The following is a 22677-nucleotide window of genomic DNA, read 5'->3' as shown; positions in this document are numbered from 1 at the left end:
CACAGGTTTACCGCTCCAGCGGAGAGGATGGTTCGTTTAGACAGCAGCTACGTTTACAAGAGTTTGTCCAAAAATCCAGATTCGTTGCAAACTAAGAAACAGACATCTTTCATTTTAGCTTGTTTGTAAAGTCGCTATTTGCAGAGTAGAGCTTTGTTTGCACAGCGCGGACAGCGCAAGAGTGGACAGCGCATGAAGAGTAGACTGAAATATCGGTTTCTACATGTTTAAATTTGCCTGTAGAACAGGTAGGTGGGTTTTGATAAATACTGACTCTTTAATCATGGAGGGTTTATTGTAGGCTTCTTACAGTTAACTAGTGGACCGTTAGTTCATCTGCGCCAGCGGAAGTAAATAATGTATAAGCTGTAGATATCGTTTCTAGCCAGTTACATGTGCTGCGTGAAGTAACGCAGACACCTCGGCTCTGCTGTGTGTGTGTGTGTGTGTGTGTGCATCGCTGTTCAGAATCCCATCTATCTTCCATAATGCAACGCTTGTATCCAAATTAATTGTGTTGTGAAGTTGTCATTAGCTTCACTGCTGTTAGCCACCTCCACTGAGCCCCAGGGACTTGCTGTAACGTTAGAGCTCTCTAAAGGGGGTCTACCTTTCATTTGATCGGGTTTGCTTGCTACGTTGCCATCCTCTTGAACGACATTAAACACAACATATAGTTCATGAGTGGTTTCATCGGCCCTGTTTAACGCGTTGAAGCTCCCCGGCGGCGCAGTAGCGCTGTAGCTGGCCGCCGTGGCCGGTGAGGGCTGGTTGAAGGCGCCGTCCTCATTGCTGGAGGAAAACTGGCATCTTGCATCGCAAGAGGGCTGTACAAAAATGTAATTATAGTTCGCCTTAAACTTTTTATTTGTGTATTTATTTAATTAGTATCATTTCTTCCCAAAGCTCATAAAATAAATTTGGGTCGCACATTAATTGACAGGGTTGGTCGGAAACCGGAACCAAACAATTAATTTTGTTAGGCCTATTCGCCTGTTTTATCCATTGGTTGTATCCTGTTGCAGTCTATTAGGCAATTTTCCGCATAAGATGGGCTTATATTTGGAAACACATTACATCTGCATTTCAGTGGTAACATTTAAGGTGATGATGATCATCATCTTTATTATTGTTACACTCAAACTAAAGCGGCGTCTCTTCCGAACTGTCATTTTCTCAAATGAGCCGCGGCAATGTTTCTAATGAGCTTCTAACGCTAGACAAACAACTTTATTTTAAACGCGATCACCTGGCTTGTACCCAAACTATTTCGAAACTAAGGAGCCATTTGTCCTCCGATTACATACAAGCTCCTCTGCACCGCATTGGCGAGACTTGTTTCGCGCTGTAGGGGATTTAAAAAACGTGACCTGAGTGGAAGGGCGGTGCCAGGGCTCTGTGTGTGTGTGTGTGTGTGTGTGTGTGTGTGTGTGTGTGTGTGTGTGTGTGTGTGAGAGAGAGAGAGAGAGATGCAACAGAGTTGAGAAATTGCAGGCGCGGCTCAAAATGGCTGATATTTCAAATAGCGTAGCATATTTAAAACTAAACTGTTAACCGGTTTCAACCGGTTAATGAGGCTCGGTGACCGGTCAAGAAATTTTTTAGTTTTCGCCATCCCTAGTCTGATGTCATTGTTCTTTTGCGCGTGCGGGTCAGTTCGAAACCGCAAACAGTTCACACTGGAATCTGATATAGGCCACCTTTTAAAAGGTCATGTCAACAGCCCAAAAAAAAAAAAAAATCAAATTGGAGCAACAAAAAAAAAAATCAGAATTAAGACTTGCGGTGTGAACGTAGCCTATCTTTCACAATTACCGTTTCCCGTCAGTTGGTTTAGAGATTTCAACGTTTCCGACCGCACTCGAAGGCAGCGTCATTTCACCGGAGAGAGAGAGAGAGAGAGAGAGAGAGAGAGAGAGAGAGAGAGAGAGAGAGAGAGAGAGAGACAGGAGTGAGACATAGCGAGTGCTTTGTTGTTGTTGCAGGAAACATTCAGCTATTACACAGACTCCTGTCAGTTCAGTCCTCTCACACCGCCTCTAACCACAGCTCAAACACACCGACCAGTCTGATCTCCGCTTACATCATTGGCCACCGCCACATGACGTGATCGGCCTTTTTGCCAGACGGTCCGACGGCCGATGCAGGCAGTCTGAACGCAGCCTTCTGCAGCAGAATGTCGCCTCGGGTTGTAATGCTCATGTTATTATTATTATTAGTATTGAAGTTTTAGGAGTTTGAGCCTCAGAATATCATTTTAGAAACTCATACGGTTTTTGTGCAAGTATTTAATCTTAAAAGGTAACTACAAACTACAGCAGTCAGATAAATGTAGTAAAGTAAAAAAGTACAAAGTTCTCCCCTGATAGTGGAGTAGAAAGTAGCCTAAAATGGAAATACCCAATTTGTACAACTTTTTTGTACAAACTTGTACTTCAACCAACCAACCGTGCTGATTAAAGGAGGTGCTGTATATTTGGAGTACCTGTGACCTCCAGATGCTTTGCTGCGTCTCCGTCTCCCCCTGCTGCTCTCTCATCAGACTGCACCTCTTGTCTGCCATCTTTTTTCCTCTTTTTCTTCTTCTTCTTTTTCTCATCTGTTGCCGGACTCACGAGATTCTCCTCTTCCTCCACTCCTGCTGGCTCGCTCTGCTCCTCTTCTACATCTTTTACCTTTCTCTTTTTGATCTTCTTGTCTGAGGGAGCGACAGGAGTAACCTCGTCTTTCTCTTCCACTTCTTTCGGCTCCCTTTTCCTTTTCTTAGCCTTCTTCTTCTTCTTCTTCTCTGGTGAAGTGGCCTGAGACAAGTCCTCCTCCTCCTCCTCCTCCTCTTGCTTCTGATCCGTCTCTTCCTCTGCCACCTCCTCTGCTCTCTTTTTCTTTTTGCCAGTCTTGGTGGTCAGAGTAGTATCACTGGATGTATCTGCGGTCGATGAGTCCGTGCTCGGGGGATCTGCAGTTGGTGTCTCTACATCCTTTTTACTCTTGTTTTTCTTCTTCCTCTTCTTGGGAGTTGGGGGTTCTTTTCCGGACTCTGTCGCCTCCTCAGGGAGCGCTTGGACAGTTTCTGGCTCGGCCGCCTCGCTGTCGCTGACTTCGATGTTGAGGATGATGTTGACTTCTGGGTCGAGTTGCTCTTCTGCTGCGGTGGAAGAAGTATTCAGATTCTTCAGTAAAAGTACTAATACCACACTGTAAAAATACTCCAAGTAAAAGTCCTGCATTTAAAATGTTTACTTAAGTAAAAGTATCATCAGGAAAATTAAGTTAAAGTATTAAAAGTTAAAAAAAATCCTCCCATTGTAGAAAGAGTAAAGGATCCAACCAGCTGTGTGTTTAATGGTCTCATCATCTCAGCGTGACTTGTAGTCGTTATATTGTTGGCGAGTTTACTTTAGAATCAAACATCAGATTTATAAACTACATGTGTTCTGTGTGCAGAAATCTTAATGTGTAAAGTAACTAGTAACTAAAGCTGTAACAGATGAATGTAGTGGAGTAACTAAAGTAACTAAAGCTGTAACAGATGAATGTAGTGGAGTAAAAGGTACAATATTTCTCTCAGATGTAGCGGAGTAGAAGTAGAAAGTGGCATGAAAAGGAAACACTGCTCTTCTACCACACACACACACACACACACACACACACACACACACACACACACACACACACACACACACACACACACACACACACACACACACACACACACACACTTTTGGCTATCTTGACTTCATCAGGGTCATCATCAGTGTGACTTAAATCACCATTGGTACTAAATTCACTAAACATTACAATCATATCTTACTTATAAAAAAAAATATTTACTCCTGGTGGATATAGACTTATAAAAGAGAAATATAAATGACCATAAATACAAAATTACGGCCAACTTTCAAAAATAATTCCAAAGTAATAAAACATATTCAGGGTATATTCCTAAATATTAAGAGATTTGATAATACTGTGTTTAACAAAGGTTAGGTTGTATACTGTATGTTTTGGGTAGGATTAACGCGTGGTGTACTGGAAGAGAGTACAGTAACTGTTACCAGTGTCAGAGATGGGGTCCTCTGGGGGGGGTGATGTCTCAGTTTGGTCTTCAGGCTTCAGGGGGGTGAGGTCACTGCCCTCTGTGCTCTGAGTCAACACACACACACACACACACACACACACACTAACTTATTACTACTATAATTATTACTAATTGTTTTTGTATATGTTCTTGTGTTTAGATTCAAATTCGCTCCTAACAAGACCAACTTTTCTTTTTTTTTAGGGCATTTTAGGCCTTTGCTATACAGGACAGCTGAAGATGTGAAAGGGAAGAGAGAGGGAGATCACATGCAGCCGGTCAGAATCGAACCAGCGGCCACTGCATCAAGGAATGAGCCTTAGTACATGGGGCCCATGCTCAACCAGGTGAGGTATCCAGGCGCCCCACAAGAGTAACTTGTTTTCAGGTTAGTTTACAGCCTGGCCACAACACTCCCTCCAACTAAATGTTTTAGGGTACCTCAGATTTCTCCTCATTTTCCTCCTCTTCCTCATCAGGATTTTCAGAATCAGGGTCTGAAAAAAGATTAAAAAACACCATTATGCCATTATAAAGTCTTCATCTAATGTATTTTATTTTATTAGTGCTTCAGGAGTATCAAGTATTTACCAAAGCTGACACTTAGTGACATACTTTATTACATCCAAACTACTGCAGTACAGCAACATTACTGGGGACACTACAGGAGCAAAACAAGGCCAAGTTCAATTTTATATAAAGTACTCATATTATGCTTTTGGGCTTTTCCCCTTTCCTTTATTGTGTTACATATTTTTTTGTGCACGTTATAGGTTTCCAAAGTGAAAAAGCCCAAAGTCCCCCCCAAAGGGACTTACCATCTCCAACAGAAAACACTGTTCACAAACTGCTCCAAACAGCTCTATTGTAGTCCAGCCTAGAGACCAACGTGGGTCACGCCCTCATACTCTGCTTCTGACTGGCTAGTAGTCCTTACCTAGGTACTGCACATGTGTGACTCCCAACAAAGATGGAACAGAAGTGAGATGTCTCACTCTGTAGCTAAAACAGAGAGCTCAACACACAGGGTGAAAAGAGGAGCTGCAGCAATGTGCAGAAAATTAAACCATGTAAACCTATTCTGATATAACCTCTAAATACAATTATGAACCTGAAAATGAGCATAATATGAGCACTTTAAATAATGTTCCGCATTTTTCTTACAATAAATGTGTTTGGGGTTCATTTATTTCTCATGGGATTCTGAGTGATTAAAGCCAGAGTCTCTGCAGCCCTGCAGCCGGCTCTGTGAGCCTGTATTCAGACACAACGGTGCTTGGAGCTAAACGCATGCTGATGTTTAGAAAGCATAATGTTTACTAGGGGTGGGGGGCATCGATACAGCATAGCATCGCAATATTTTTCGTGGCAATACTGTAGCAATACACAGATGCCAAGTAACGATCTTTTATTATATATGTGTTGGTCAGTTTGACTGCTTTTGCAGCAATACAATTGAAGTGAGATGAACACCCAGAGAAATGGATCTTTTTAGATAAAACGAATGTCCCACATCACTTGAAAATGGGAAATATTTGAAGTTGGAAAAAAAGTGATGAATTGCAATACATCACAAATTATTGCAATATGTTTAAAATCATAATAATATCTTATGGTGACATAAGTATCATGATGATATAGGCCTCAGTGTTTCCCACACAGACTAATGTGTGGCGGTGCGCTTCACTATCAACACCAGCCGCTGCACATTGCGTTTTGTTATTAATTATTTTTTAACGCTATTTAAAACACGTTCTTCTGCATTTCCTTTCCCTGCTCTCCTCCATCTCTCTGTCACTTGGGTCTCGTTCACACAGACACACACAGCCCCCCCCACCGTGCAGTGTTTGGTGTTTTTAAGCCTCCAACGTCGCCTTTCAGGCAGCGCGGCAATGTTATGTTTAAGGTTTTAGGTGAGGGTTAGCTGCCTGTAGGGCGACGTTGGAGGCTTAAAACACCATCAAGCCCACCGTGCACTCAGCGTCTGTCTCCATCAAGGAGAGAAGACGGCTGGCGAAATTCACAAGTTCACGAAAGGTTGGTATCTATCTCATGAACACCTTTACACAATCACACATTCATAATCACCGAGCCGACTTTTAGCAAACAAGTGATTGTGCCTGCTTTAGAAAGTTAACTAGTTGCAAGTTTGCGGTAAAATGCAGTTGGGTTGTCGAGGTCAAAACACTATATGTAGCAGCTGTGAATCAAACGTATTATAAATAATGTTATGTCATTTTTTACGGTTACATTGAATGTTTGCTGCTTCAATCCAGATTGAGTATTGAAAAGTATTTTTGGCGACTGTAAAAGGGCCGTGTTGAGGATGAGGACCAGTCTGAACCGGAGGTATCAGTCTGAAACAGAGCTCAACAGTCCCACCAGTGGAACTAGTTATGTTATTAATTTGTTTACAATATTTTCAGGCTTCAACCAGTGAAAGACAGGGTCGGGGAGAGAAAGAGATAGATTTGTTGGGCATTAAAGTAGGAGAGGAGGACAGCATCCAACAGCATGTCCTCCTCAGTTTTTGATACCCCCCCTTATTACAATATTAAAGGTGCTCTAAGCAATGTTGGGGAGATGTTATTCTTGTTGACGTTCAAAGTATTGTCAAACTAAACAGAGGCTAGCTCGCCCCTCCCTCCCTCCTCCTCATCCCGTCCCCTCCCCCTCCCCCTCCCTTCCGTGTTTCCGCGCACTAACCTCCCCAACCCCCACCCCAAAATCCTGTTTGGTGGTGCAGGTTGGTGCCGTTAGTTTTTGTTGCTGTTTGTGGAGCCTGGGCTGTCTACAGAGACCGCGGTTTTTTACAGTGTGTTGAGGGGACAGGCAGCTCGCAGATAGTGAGGAGATGTTTGCTGTATGTGACAAAAAATGTTGTGCCTATTGCTTAGGACATTTAATAAATCATTACATTTTGACCATATGGCCTTAGCAATAAACAAGCCGTTCTTTAAGGTCACCTACAGTCATTTTTCTTTATTACTTTTTTTTTCTTTTCTTTTTTAAAGGTCCAATATGTAATATTTGTACTGTAATAAATCCAAAAATTACACCAATGCCTCATCAGATATTAAGGAAACATGTTAAACTTAAATACTATCTTTTCTGACAACAATGCTAATTTCAGTATTTTTTCTTTTTGAAATTTACATTCCGTGACGGAATTTATGTTTATGTTTTGATCTGTGTGTTGTTATCAACGGCCCAGTTTGACAGGCAGGCCGGGTTGCCAGATATATACCTGTAAAAACGTAAACCCAGCGCGCTACAGCTGTAACGTTAGTACAGCCATTTAAGCAGCAAACAAACGAACAGGATCAACGGAGATAGATTCTACATGATATAAAAAAATTAAAACAGCATGTTTCTAACAGTTGCGTGACCAGAGACGTAACAACCCCCTGGTAAATATTGGAGATGTATTTGAAAGATGGAGACAGCTTAGAGCCCAAAAGGACGCAGAGTTGGCTTATTTTCTCCTGAACCGGTAAGCATTAGCTCCACGCTAATTTATCACAGCTACTAGGGATGGGCATTTTTTGTCATTTCAACATTTGTGTACTCACATTGAATTATATAGCTAGAGTAACCGAGTTGGTTACTCGCAAAAACAATTGAGACATAGCCAGTAAAGTGATCCCGACTGGTCCTGGCTAACGCCGCCATGCTAACCCTGCTAACTGTTAACGTTACCGGGAGGACCAGGCAAGCAGCCCATGGCTGTTTACAATGTGTAGTTCAGCGGCTGGAGCCGACAACGGTGAGTTATTTTAAGCCACGAGAGGGGGGCTGTAAATCGGAAAGAGGAGACTATGAGTTTGCAGTGTGTTTAGCGATTGTTGCCGTAATTCTAAGCCAATGAAGTGTGTTCCGTCGGCAAGGTAGTGGTATTTTTAGCGTTTCGTATTGTAATTCTAAGCCGAGGAAGTGTGCCTGACTGGCGTGTGGAGAGGACAGTGAGGTTGTTGTGTTTTTAGCGGTTAATACTGTAATTTTAAGCCGGAAAAGTGTGTCTGTTAGTTGGTTACAGAGCTCCACGTGAGCACGGGCTTTTATGACTGTCAATATAGCTAGCATCTAACGTTAGCTACTCTGCTGTGCTGTGGAGTAATGTCTGGCTATGTGAGACTAGCATCTAACGTTAGCTACTCCGCTGTGCTGTGGAGTAATGTCTGACTATGTGAGACTAGCATCTAACGTTAGCTACTCCGCTGTGCTGTGGAGAATGTCTGGCTATGTGAGACTAGCATCTAACGTTAGCTACTCCGCTGTGCTGTGGAGTAATGTCTGGCTATGTGAGACTAGCATCTAACGTTAGCTACTCCGCTGTGCTGTGGAGTAATGTCTGGCTATGTGAGACTAGCATCTAACGTTAGCTACTCCGCTGTGCTGTGGAGTAATGTCTGGCTATGTGAGACTAGCATCTAACGTTAGCTACTCCGCTGTGCTGTGGAGTAATGTCTGGCTATGGGAGAAAAGCGTCCAGCTACATTGTTGTGAATGCTGCGGTCTCAGCCTGGCAACCCCCGTGAACTTCGAGTCTGGGCAGGAGGGGGCGGGGGAGACGACTCTCCAGTATTTTGAATTGGTAGTGCAGTAACTATTTTAACCGCTAGCTGCCAGTATTACACACAATATTACATATTGCACCTTTAAGTATCGGCACCATTTAGAAAAAATAAAAATAAAGATACCCAACCCTATTGTACACTGGTACGTGTCCATTGGTTACTTGTGTCAAACATTTGTTGAGAAGGAAATGTGAAGGTATAGGTAGAACTATATTTTATTTATAATGTGGAATTAATAACCCCAAGAAGAATAGTTGTTATCATGGTAACAACTGTGGTTACCATGGTAACAACTAATGGGGATCCTAAATAAATAAAAAATAAATCTTAGTTAAGCGTGTTCGCATGCTAACACTAATGGGAATGTCGTTCATTTTTCATAAACCAAAGTTGAAGAATATATGAGAAATGTTTGGCTAAAATTCCCATCCAAACATTGTTGATACATCTCACTAAAAACCCCAGATGTCAATCTGATGTTGGCAGAGCATGGCTCATAAAAATCTATTTCCAGACTGCTGAAGTTATTGTCTCTGAATAAATCTTGATAACATCCGTCCACTCTCGTTTCTCTGTTTCCAACGAATGTCGCTCATAAGCCTTTGTCACAGCAGACATTTGGACTCATCGTGGCAACAAAAGGACAGCTAGAACTAATTACTGTTCAAGCGAGTAAATAATGTCATCAGTTACACCTGAGTTTGACAAGTCTAAATGCCTGCTGAGAAACATGTCTCTTCAACTTTAATTTCTGCACCAAAGTCATGAAATCATTTCAAACACTTTGCTAAATGAGGTGCTTGTATTCCAGATGACTAATTCATTGCTCCAGTTTGCTTAATGAGCTCTGACAAGCTTTACAAAACCCTTTGAGATGTAAAACAAGTGGCTGGCGTTGTGGAAAACTTGTCTGAACAGAGCTGCCAGGGCCATTCAAACTCTTCAAGTGTTGGCGTTGAGTCCCAGCGCATCAAGGTAAAATCTTAAACTTTATGTCTTACTTTCTTTTCCCCCTTTTTCCCCCCCAGACAAAATGAAATGATCCAAACGTTTTGCACTCAAACGGCTAGAGACACAATGCTGCCAACAAAAAACGAAATACAGTAAGTTTCTTTTTCCTCCTTAATAAAATGGCACTTTTGGAACGGTATTTCAGGAGTGGTGGAACATATTAAAAGGTCTGTTCATCCAAATTACAAAAACAAACAAATATTCATAGAGACCACTCTTTCAGCATAAAGTACATCCTGTAAATCGAGGAATCTGTGTCTGTGTGTGTAATGTGTGTATGTTAGGGATGGGCATTCGATTAAATTTTCTTCGTCGATCATCAGGAGAATTAACGATTGACTATCGATTAGTCATTAATATTTTTATATTAAAATTCATTATTTATTTAACTTTTTCTAAATTAAAAATGCAGTGAAAATACAAAAATACAGCGTGTTTTTCCTTGATGAGATCTTAATTACAAAAAGAACAACTTGTGGCAGTTAAACTGGAGGTTATAGATATAGATTATAGATATATGCTCTGAAGTAGCAGAACCTGCAGCTGCGAGCCGGTGTTCTTAAACAGAGTCCCTCATTTGTTCCAAAATAATAAATAAAAAGAATCATATTAAATAATAATTTAACCAAAAACATAATTCTTAGATCTGACAGGTTTTGTCAAAATGTAAGGCACGGACGAGGCCTAATAAAAAATAACCAGTAGGCTAACTTGCATACAATGTCTGCACCAGTCTACTGATGTGTGTTGAGAAAGATAAGCATGTTGACATGATCTGGGGTCAGACGTGACCGCTACCTGGTGACCGTCAGTCCAGCCGCCCAAAACAGCCGCGTTGCCGGGATGCACAGGTACCTCCGCGCTAACCTGGCCAGCCCGGGGAACCTTGTTCCGTTCTTCGTAGTGAGTTTTACCAGTCTGGTGATGGTACGTCGTGATGAAATGTGATATGCTGGTTCCATTATCCATCTCAATGAACTTGCAGGTCCCTTGGGTATTTTTCTCTGCTCGTTGTGCATCGCACTAACTGAGTATGGAGTCAAATATTGCCCCCGAGTGGTAAAATGTTTAATTGCTGCCACACTGTGAAATTAATGTCATTGCTTCAAGACTCACACTACACAACGCAACCAGTATAAGTTTAATCGATAACAAATTAACGTCATCGTCAAAATTCTTAATAATCAATTATCGATCGTCGAGTAATCATGCCCATCCCTAGTGTGTGTGTGTATTCCGCATGTTTAGTACAGTGGCGGGGACTTGCTACATCCCTAGAAGAATCACTGATTGCGGTTCATCGGCTCTGCTATGTACCCCGGTCCCCTGGCTGAAAGTCCTGTGTTGTTTGACCCATCCGCCCCCCCAACAACCTCCTTACACACGATTAATATCCTTTCATCGGTATTCATGTGTGGGACTTGTTTTGTAATCCCACTTCTGCCCGCTCGGTGGATTTCTCACCATTCCCACCCGCTCCCGCAGTGTGTGTGTTATGCTCCTGCCCGTTCCCGCAGCTTTTGTGTTGGGTCCCGCCCGCACGGCAAACATTAGATTGATTGTCAATAGATTGACTATTGATTTTCTATCGTCATTATATCGTTATTTTACTGTATGGTATTAATAAATATGCATGTCTGTCTGTGATAAGTAGCGACATAACGTTCTAGTGCATAATTACATTCAAGTGCAATAATTAGTATTCTAGTGCAATATAAGGGCAAAGTGGCATTGTATTTTTTTAGAACATGTTGTTGGCTGTGGTTTGTTTTGCTCACGTTGTTTTATTAGGGCCCGAGCACCGACAGCGGCGAAGGCCCTATGGATACTGAAGGAATTATTATTACGGCAAATGAATCGCCTTTTTGAGGGGCTTAACATACTCAAAAACTCACCAAAATTGACGGTCGCATCAAGTCTGGTGAAAATGTACGTATTTTAAGGGTTTTGGGAATAGGCGCACAAAAATGGCTTGCTAGCGCCCCCTACACAACATAAATTGAGCCCATGCAGTACATTTAACGTAGACTAACAAAACGTGGTACACATAAGTAGCATGTCAAGACGTACAAAAAAGCTTATCGGAGCCATTCCCTAAACCTAACAGGAAGTCCGCCATTTTGAATTCAATGTTCGAAATTAGTGCGATTGTGGCCATTTCTACATGTCGTACTTTAACAAACTCCTTCTAGAGACTTCCACCGATCGACTTCAAAAGTTGGTCTGTGCCATCTTAAGACATTAAAGATGAAAAGTTGTTAAAAGAAAAACTTTTCATCATAGGGCATGGCCGTGGCGGGGTGGCCATTTTGTGTGTTTCGCCATCGAAACAGGAAGTGGGTGTAAAACCCTGACGACATATACACACCGATATTGGCTCAAAGTCATAGCGCCCCGTAGTGGCAACAGGAAGTAGACCTAAAAGTCAAGGTGCTATACTTTAACAAACTCCTCCTAGAGATTTCATCCGATGGACTTCAAATTTGGTCTGTACCATCCCAACACCTTAAAGTGCCCCGGGAAAGAAGTGAGAGAGAGGGAGTAGAGGGGTGTAAATAAAGCGTTTGGCTGGTGTTTAACTGGATGCACCGCGTGTGTTGCTGATTTTCTTATGAAACCTAGCTAAGCGAACCTAACAGTCGGTTACAGCACTGATCAGGAGCAGCGGCCCTAAATCCCAGGACCGCCTTCTCCCAGCCGCAGCCCTTGTTAAAACCACCCGCTCCCATGATATTTGTATTGGGTCCCATGGGACCCACAGGATCCCAATGCAGTTCTCTATTTCATACTACTCGCTCTTCATACTACGTCATCTTACAGCACCGCGGTCGGTTGTTTTGTTGCCGGCGCTTGTGCAAATTTCTCCAACAGTTCTGGATTTGATTCTTTACGTTATCTTATTTGATGGCAAAAAAAATAAGTTAAAGTCTTAACGGAGGACAAAACAAGCTTTAACTTTTTGTTTATCTCCAACCTTGCAATGACTTTTATGTGTGTGCAACAACTGGTAATACCATTTTTAAAAACTTAAGTGTGGAAACCAACGTGGACACCTGATACTGTCTGATTGCCAAGCATCCTTAAGTTTAGACTTTCATAATAAAATGTAAAACCATCCCATTGGTCTTTCATCAGCGGCTTTGTAAAGCGCTGCCGAGGCCATAAAAGGAAAAAAAAAGAGGTCTGAGCAGTTTCTTCACAACGCCGTGTGATTCTCGTCAGCGCGGTGAGAAAGAGACGGAGAGGATGCCATGCATAACATGTAAAGAACAACCTGGTCAACACACGTCTCATTGGTTGTTCCTACCTGCGGGGGGCGGGGCTTCCCTCTCTGTCTGCTGGTCATTGGTCTCCTGAGGTGTCAGGTCAGCTGTGCTGGGCTCGCCCTGGCCGGGCTCCTGCAACACAAATCAACAGGTCAACAACAGACCTGCCCATAGCACATACTATGTATTTTTTGCACATTCTGCACTCAAACCGTGCCTCAGCCACTTTTTCTCTTATGCAAAAGTTATTTTGTATGTACATATTTGTTTCTGTATTCATTGTTCATTTCAGATTAATGGTTAATATGTTTATGTATGCACCATTCACCAAGGCAAATTCCACATGAGTCTAACTTATTGTGGCAATAAACCCTTTTCTGATACAGCAGACAGGGAGAGTTTCTCTTACTATGTTGCTTCATTTCTTGTTTTTTCTATTCATGACACAGACTGGATCCTCCCTAGTGTATACAGCAAAAAGCTGCACCGAGTTGCAGGACTGGCATGTGGACATTAGCTACAAAATGAGACCCAGAGATATGTGTCCAACATGCCATTTGAAATAAATCTAGAAACCTATAGAAATGTGACATGTCAACCATTAGTGTACCTTGGCAGCGCTGTCTTCGTCCTCTGAGGCCTCGGTTTGATTGACAGCTGTCTGTTCAGCTGCAGAGCTTTCATCTGGGGCTGCTTCCGTCTCCTGAGGAAGGAAAACTAAACCTGTAATACACCACTTCATTCATTTATCTTTTTCCTGTAGGGAGAATTTAAAAGGATAATTTTATTTTTATTTGTGTTTTTAGTTTATAAGTTGGGTCTTTCATAGTCTATATCGACAACGTTTCATTCACGTAGTGACAAGCTGCTCAGCAGAACTTACTGTAGTGTGAGCTGTTCTGACCACCAGATAAAACTAATTTTGTATTGCTTATAGGGGTTAGACCAAACATATAGCAATTACTCCTTCCTTATTATATATAATTAAGAAATAATTGAACTTATTGCTGCAAAAAAAAAGATTTTTTTAATGTCCATTTTTTAAATAGTAGTATCAATCGATAAGAGTATCTGTAAGTATCTGAACATTTTCTTTCCTACCAACAGGTTTGCCGACATTAAATCCCAAACCTCCACATGCCAGAATATAAAGACTGACTCAGCAGAGAACTGCGTGCACTGTTTCCTACTGGAAGCTAAACAGCACAAACAATGCACTTCAGCCATTCACAATCCTCTGCAAAATAAGATTCAGATGTGCACAGGGTGAGCTGAGGGGAAAAAAGGCTAAGCTGTGCAAGGACTCAACAAATACTCCTCTTTTTATGAGTTGGGGTTAAAACTGATGAACATTTCAGCTCATTTATGTAGCAGTTTGGTGGAGTAGAGAATACACTGTATATATATATATATATATATATATATATATATATGAGAATATACAGTACTGGAAGCTGTACTGGCTCTAATCTAGGACAAACTTAAATAGTGGAGACCAGCAACTCAGAAAAGTTATTAATGATAAAGATCAACATTTAGCTGGCATATCTTTATGGAAAAATTGGGAGTGACATCCTCTCTTCTGTACGAGGGCAGGAAAAAGAAAATGCAGGCATTAAGATCCGAGAAACTTTGGCCAAAAGGACAGGTGAGTAGATTTACGTGAAAATGTAACTGCCAAAAATGAAAGATGAAAATCTTGGCAGCACTTGAAAGCAAAATAGTTAAAAGTAAGCATTATTTATGTTTGTTGGAGGAAGGATGTTACACAGTCACATAGTTTGGATTCAGCCTCAGGTCACTAACCTGCTTCAGCTCATCGTCGTCCTCTTTGTGCTCCGCGCTGCTCTCAGCGGCCGGGGCCGGGAGCCCATCCCCAGCCCGATCAGAGACAGCTTGTCCGGGCTCGACCGGGCCGGGGCCAGCCTCCTCCTTAAAGTCTGAGCTGGAACTCTCTGCCTCGTTAGATGCCTCAGCAGACACGTCAACAGGAGCTAGCTACAGAATATGTACAGGCAGGCAGTCAGAACACACAGGAAGGCTAAGACATGTGTCCCTGCTACCTCTCCCCACAGAATTAAGGATCTCTGCTGGTTTCAGAAAGCCAAATTCATCCCAACATTTGAGCATATTTTTACTGCTCCCTGCAAAATGGGAATAGAGATGATAACCCCTATTATCCACCGGGCGCGTCTGCGCTGCGTTCTGGGCTAGTCGCAACCCCCGCGAGCAATCGCAGCCATTTAAGTCAATGTTTGACAATCCAGCAGCCGCGTCACGGCGCGTCCCAGCAGCATGCGTGAAGCAGCTCTCCGCTCCGCTAAAGATACGCCCCAGGTCTATTTTCAGATGAGCTGCGGGGCGTTCAGACAGCTGGGCAGGAAGTGAAACAGTGAGAGTATCCAGTCAGTTTATCAAAAGACCCCCCCCCTCCAAATATCGTTTACAACACTGCGGACGACGAGAGAGCCATCTTTGAGGCGGAAAAACACAATAGACATCACAGAAAGACAACACCAGAAAAGAGAAGGCATGGAGTATTTTGTATTTTTTTAAGATTATTTTTGGGACATTTAGGCCTTTAATTCCACAGGACAGATGAAGACATGAAAGGGGAGATAGAAGGGGAATGGCATGCAGCAAATTCGAGGAGTAAACCTCTATATATGTGCGCCTGCTCTACCAACTGAGCTAACCTGGCCACAGACATACCACAGTTCAACTGTAGGAGTGCTTGGAGTGGAAGGTAGATACTAGCTTAATAAAGATGCGATTGTTCTGTAAAGTACTTGTAGAGACAAAATACGGTAATCTGCGAGTCGGGAAGGAGGACCCTCCCAGTGTGGTATGGCGAAGGACAGAACAAAACCAGAACACAGCCGGAACGCAGCAAAGTCGCGTCCAGTGGAAAATGGGGGGTAAGGCTGACGATATTTATTTTTTTTTTTTTTTTTTTTTTTAATGCCAACAAATCTCACGAGAAGACCTTCAGACTCCCAATACTCTGACTTCCCTACCCTGCCTGAGGGTTCCTACTGAAGATGTGTACCTTTAAAAACTGGTCATGATTTGTATAGTAATTTTCCACAAAAGCTGGGTACTGTAGTTTAGCAAAGGTGACTCAACCTACATTAAATGGTGCATTTGTTGCAGATTTGGTGCCCTGGTGACTTATTTCAGCAGCAGGATGGTGCAGGTGGGATTGAGTTAAACTACAGCCTCTGTATTCATGGTTCTCTGTTCTCTGGCACAGAGGAATAAAGTAGATCAGGCTTCAATTCATTTTAACTAAACATTGTGAAACTACAAATCAAAAGCATACGAAAAAGTATCACAAAAAATAAACCCTAGTCATGTCGTCAAATATCTTTGGCAGAATGTATTAATCTTCTCTTCTGCATGCGGGCCAGATGTAATCTGACCAGCTGGAGAACAAAACTTAACCACAAATAAAAACTAATTGAATTCTGTTTAGTGGAAACATATTTGTTCTGTTAAAAGTAAAGTGCAGTGTTGTGGTTCTGAACTCGTTTTTAGCACACAGAGAAAAATCTGTAGAAAACGCAACTATTCTGCTGTCAGACACAAAGCAAAGCAATCAGGGGTTTGTAGACACAACCACAAAGAGCCATTAACACACCCACCCACAGAAACACACAATTTGTCTTTTTTAGGTTTCTGTCACACACAGTTTCTGTTCAAACAGCATTACATACTGCATCACTGGGCCCACAGAAAAGAGCAGAGACAAGACTTGGCGTATACACACACACTTGAAATAACAAACGAACACAAACTAACAGATACAGACGAGACAAGTAGACATGAAAAAAGTCTGTGTGTATTTCAGAGGCATATAACAACACTGGAGCTACTGTCTATCTATTAGCACATTATTACAGTGACTGGGCAACAGCTATGTGTGGGTGTTTGGTTTCCTGCTGCTGCGGAACATTCAAGACTAGTTACTATTTGCCACTTTTTTAATTTCCCCATCATGACTTCCAGTTCTGGCCTCATGCGAGTGGCAGCCAGCCCAGCACCATTTGTTCTGTTTTTAAACACCCCCCTCCCCAAAAATAAAAACTCTTTGGATCTACACGATTCACGTGGATGACATTTTCCTATTCAAAACTGCGATTTTCGCCAAAATGCGACTAGTTTGCAGGTATAAAACACATTACCGGCGATTTGACACTGTACAAAAAGGTACAAAAAAGGACTCTTTGACTTGTAAGTCTCACACATTGTTTTCACTAGATGGCCACAACCACCCGTTCATTGTTCTCCATTTTTCTTGCCAATCTCACCTCCTGGCAGGGATGGTGAACAGCTGCACCTTGTTAACTACAAGACTACGCAAGATTAGGGGTAGAGGGATACCATCAAACTCTGGTTCAAACTGGAATAAAACTGAAAACTAAAAAGAAATTACATTTTCTCTCTTTTGTAAGAGCTGCAGCAGCAGCGGTTTAAATGCCTTAAGATGGTTCAGGGATCCAAACCGGTGACCATGCCGATACACTGTCATGTGCCAATGGTTTTTTTTCCCAGATATGATCTGTGATAAGGTGCTCATATCTGCCTCTCTCTGCTCACCTCTGGCTCCGGTTGGGTCTCCTCCTCTCTCTTTTCTTCACTGTCTGCGTCTGTTGCTTTGGTTTCAGCTGCAGGATGCAGCAGCTGCTCAGAGACCGACTCAGCATCTCTCCCCTCACAGGGGGGCTCTGGGTTGGATGACTCAGCACCATCTGTCTCGGACCCTGAGGCACACAATACATACAACGGTTAAAGGGTTATAGTTTAAACTTTTACAACAACAACAACAACCAAAAAAATAGCCAAAGGAACACTTACCAAGCGGAGGTTTTGCATCCACGTTGTTTTCCTCTGGGATGTTGGAGGGTTTAGTGTCTGCGCCCTCCTCTTCTTCGCTGGTGGCAGGTTCTGGTTTAATGCTCTTCTTCTTTAAAGTAGGGTCTTCTGTCTCCTGCTTGGCATGCTGGGCTAGAGAGCACAGCCTACAGCACACGCGCGCGCGCACACGCACGCACGCACGCACGCACGCACGCACACACACACACACACACACACACACACACACACACACACACACACACACACACACACACACACACACACACACACACACACACACACACACACACACACACACACACACACACACACACACACACACACACACACTTTATTTCTGGCTGATTTTGGAAACCCTTCAGCGTATTTAGAGAGACTGGAAAGTGATGCTGCATGCATATTTTCCTGGAATCAGGTATTCAAATTCATACTGCATACTAATCCTGAGCAAGTTTGGAAAACCTCAGAGCAGACAGAATGCTTACAAACTGCGATTTATTTTAGAGTGTGATGGATACTTTTCTCCCACAATGCAATGCACAAAGGAACTTTGCCAGCTGCTCACAGCTGGCAAATATTTAAATAAATTGTGGATGTGGTAAAAAAAAAAAGCTCCAGATCCAAGATCTTGGTACACAAAAACAAGTTAGCAGTCTTAAGGGGAGACACCCCAGGAAACCATAATTTTTCAATTTTGAGTTTTTGGGGCTATTTTACTTCCATAGCATGTCTTCTTTCAGACTATTGGGGGGAAAAAAACACCCAAAATACACATTAAGGTGTTTATTTTACTACACTGTGTATTTGCATCTGTGAATTGCAATCTCCTAAAAATTCAGCGAAAGTTAGCATTAGATAATACCTCATTTGCATATTTTAACAAAACATTTCAGAAAACTTAATACTAAAACATGTCTTAATGTAAGTAATTAACTAGGAAAGGTTCATGTTGATACGGGTTAGCTTCATTTTTTACCCTAGTCACCTGTAATGTCTTGGAAAATGTCTTAATATTTTATAATCCATATCTTCAAAGGTCGTTTTCTCGAAATGGGTTTTTCTCTGACTCTGAGCCAGACATCTCCACTTCAGTAGCACTCACATACAGGATTCGTTTTCATAGCTGTTGACACCATATTTGGATTTTTGCAGTGATAAACGAAGATATCCAAAATCCCCCTCTGGAAAACCCTTTCTGACAGATCGTGTAACGCGTTTGAGGGAATAAATTCCTGACGAGTGAAAACGAGTCTGAGGCGTTTCCGGATGACGTGTCAAGCAGCCAAGAACTACAGATGTCTGTGAATGTCGTGATGATGATGATGTTAGAATAAATTCTTCTGACGGGGGGGGAAGAGTGTTTGTATGTGACTGATGAGCAGGAGGAAGAATTAGCTCATCTTGAAAACAGAGAACACAAATGTGGAGTTTGCATATTCTGCTTTGATTTAAGCGTTTCATAATTCACTTTTACTTCCAAGATGAGCACCACGGAATAGTATCTCGGAAAGAAAATGTCTAATAAAGGGTTTCTCAGTATTTTTTTTTAAAAACAGCTGTTGGAAGAAAAAAAAAAGTTCTGAGGAGGATCTGCTTACATTTAGACCAATAGAATAATTGACTGGCTTTGATTTGTATTATTTTAGTGCAAGATTCCCAGTGGGAAATCACAGACATGGGCTAATGTCATTCATTCATTCATCTGCTGCCTGTTTAATCCTTTTCAGGGTAGCAGGGATTTGAATCCCAGAATGCACTGAGCCAGGCATTCACAGAGAGACACACCGCACACAAACAGTGACATCCTGTTTGCGGAGACAGTCTGGAGTCTCCAATCCACCTAAAAGCTGCGTGTCTTTGGACTGTGCTACCTGCTGAGCCAAAGCCAGCTCATAAAACCCAACGATAAAAGAAAACACAGGAGTAAAAGACGATTCAATCATTTTGTACGAAATAAAAACCATGGAGAGCTAAGAAACATTTACTGCAAATACACTTTACGCATTTGGCTGAAGCCCAGTTTAAACCATCAAACTTTCCATAAAGCTATGCACACTCCATCTAGCACCTAACTGTATAGTAAACATTATTTTCTACCTGCACATTTAATGTACAGTGAATTATTGGCCGCTATCATTGCACAGTGTATATTCAGAGTAGGTCCCTAGTTTTTTTCCCCACATTTTCATTTATTTTCATGAATTATGCGACTGCACAGCACTTTCCCACTGGGATTAATGCTTTGATTCTATGTTAATTCATCTAATATTTCTTATGATAAGGTATTTAAACTTGTTACTATTTTCTGTACATATAGCATATATATATCTGAGCAATATGTAATTATTGTCATTACTGGTGCCTCTTTGAACTGTTTGAGTGATTGTACGAACAAGAAAAAGGTCCACACTTCCTGCAAGGCGTAGGAACACGTTAGACTTACTTCATCCAGCCTGTGTAGATATCATGTAGGTTGGAGCTCTCCTCGGGTGTCTCCACCTACAGACAGACACACACACACACACAAATACATTTAAAACCTTCTAAACGTTCTCCAAATGTGTTGTGAAAAGCACATTTTATCACTTCTGACTGATTCCCTGAATGTTCCATCTATAATCAAGCGGCTGGACAATATCCCTGTAACCCAACTGATTTGAAAGGGAAAAAGCTAATTTCCTGAATGCTTCCACTTTGATTCCACACACTCCCGGAAATGAATCCATGCAGAAACATACAAGGCTAGCAATATGAGAGTTTGTGATGAATTCAAAGTTCAAAGGGGAAGGGGATGACGCTCTCAATATTAAAAGAATATGGCATCTGTGGGAGAAACTTCCTCTAACTGTGAAGACAGGTTGGAATTTTGGGAATGTCTGGTAAAGAATGCCGTTGAGACCGTTTTCTCTGTTCCTAAAACCGTCATCAGGAGCTTTTGACTTTATTTTTAGCCGACCAGCATGAAACCTAAAACGTGTGACTGACCACAGCTCAGCTTTCCCCAAAGCAGACACAAGAAATTAGGACATGGAAGTGGAAGAACAATACTATAATTGTGACATTCTAAAGGGAGCATTTATGAAAAACGTGCCGAACAGTGACTTTGTATATAGGTTGCTTATTTAGCAAGCCTGAACAGTACAGATTTTAAGTACATTTTGATTGAAATCTATTGAATATACTGAAAAAAATAAGACAATTGAGCAGTGTGTAGCTTTTGTTACTAGTGCGTGAATCATGACTATGACTCAGAACTTTTAGGGCTGCAACAACAATTGTTATCAACTTATTACTGTTCATTTATATTTCCCATCACAATGTCCTAGAGATGTTCAGTTTGCAATGCTATACAGTAACAGAGGAAAGCAGCAACTAGTCACACTAGAGAAGCTCTAACAAGCACATGTTGGGCACTCCTGCGTGAAAAATCAATTATAGTTAAATAGTTGCCACTAATGTACTGTTGATCACCTAATCGATTAGTCGACTAATTATGGGCAGTTCTAGGATACAAATTGAAAAACCTATATCACTAAACAAACAAATGTGAGGAGGTTTTGAGAGGGGGGTGTGCAGCAGCAGGCCTGCAGCAGGCTTGTTTTTACAGCCATGCTGCTGCTGTAACATTATGTTCTTTTCCTCCAGGAGGCCTGAACAGGGAGCCATGAGCTTTCAAATGTGTACACACACACACACACACACACACACACACACACACACACACACACACACACACAGAGAGAAGCTGCATGCAATTTACTTACAACTCTTGGAGCAAGAAAACACATTGAAATCTGATTTATATTTCATTCAGGTTCTTATATAACATGCAACACGCACATTAGAGCTAAATAAATTGCAATAAAATCAACAAATAGAATGAAATGAGGTCGGTTGTACACTGAATCAGGCTGTTATTGGATAAGAAAGGGATCAAAGTTGTTACCTGAGCAACGTGTTTTTCCAGCACCTTAGCAGCTTTCCGGTAGCCGTTAACCTTCAGGTGCTGGAAGATTAGGAAGAGCAGAGCGGCGTCGTCCTCCGTGCCCATGCTGTCTGACTGCACACTCTCACACGGCTAGCACACGGGACAAAAACTGGAATAATATTCAGGGATTATTAACAGTCCAGTTCACGCTCGCTGTGCAGCGTGTAGCCATGAGCCTGTGACGACGCCCCCCTCGAAATGCAGCATGGGAAGTGGTGTTTTCTTTATATAAATGGCAGCACAGCATCTTCTGAGATGCACCAATGATGAAATCTTAAAGTGTGTGATGAAAAATATATATCTATCTATGTATATATATATATATATATATGTGTGTGTGTGTGTGTGTGTGTGTGTGTAAACCCCCTTAAATGGCTTTAGTTTGTTACATATAATATATAACCTATATTTAATGTGAGGCTCTTTGCTAATGAAGCAAAAAGCAATTGCCCACTTCTAATTGGATTTACATTTTAAAAGTAATGTAAGTCGGCAGCCAATTAATGGACTTTGGTAACATTTAACAGGATTTTTGACCCACTTTAACATGTGCCCTAAGAGTACATTACAGAATGGTCAGACACGTTCTAGTTAGCAGTTCTATTATTTATTTAAAACTGTTAGCATAGTAAATCCATGTGGGTATCGCATGCTAACCTGCTAACAAAAGTCACTCCTGGTAATCTCAGTATGCTTACCGTCATCATTCACAATGCTAATTACAGAACAACTCAATTAATGTATCAATAATTTCCATTCAAATTCAGTTATTGGCAATATTTAACTTGTTCGTTGAGACGCTCCCTTCTTACCTAACGGTCATGGGTCCAAAGCCCGGTCCAAAACTGCCAAACTGGAGCTGAGAGCTTCCAATGGTCT

General features: G+C 41.8%; 1 protein-coding gene across 3 annotated transcripts in view; it reads right to left on the bottom strand.

Moving 5' to 3' along the window:
* Positions 1–22677, bottom strand: part of LOC114565765 (ABC transporter F family member 4) — a 28358-nt gene extending 5681 nt beyond the window's left edge. Inside the window, exons 1-11 of one of the 3 annotated variants that reach the window (XM_028593996.1) lie at positions 22611–22677; positions 21757–21907; positions 20254–20309; positions 17790–17953; positions 17532–17695; positions 14739–14930; positions 13543–13635; positions 12974–13064; positions 4520–4575; positions 4056–4143; positions 2486–3145 (exon numbers count right to left, since the gene is read on the bottom strand). In XM_028593996.1, the coding sequence (XP_028449797.1) occupies positions 2486–3145; positions 4056–4143; positions 4520–4575; positions 12974–13064; positions 13543–13635; positions 14739–14930; positions 17532–17695; positions 17790–17953; positions 20254–20309; positions 21757–21861 (1669 nt within the window). In that variant the 5' untranslated portion in view covers positions 21862–21907; positions 22611–22677. The remainder of the gene's footprint in view (positions 1–2485; positions 3146–4055; positions 4144–4519; positions 4576–12973; positions 13065–13542; positions 13636–14738; positions 14931–17531; positions 17696–17789; positions 17954–20253; positions 20310–21756; positions 21908–22610) is intronic. The other 2 variants (XM_028593999.1, XM_028593998.1) reach the window with 2 other exon arrangements.

This window comes from Perca flavescens, chromosome 12 (assembly GCF_004354835.1).
Source record: "Perca flavescens isolate YP-PL-M2 chromosome 12, PFLA_1.0, whole genome shotgun sequence".
In the NCBI taxonomy this organism is placed as follows: Eukaryota; Metazoa; Chordata; class Actinopteri; order Perciformes; family Percidae; genus Perca; species Perca flavescens.
The sequence above is the reverse complement of the archived record's forward strand: the minus strand, read 5'-3'. Positions and strand labels throughout refer to the sequence as shown.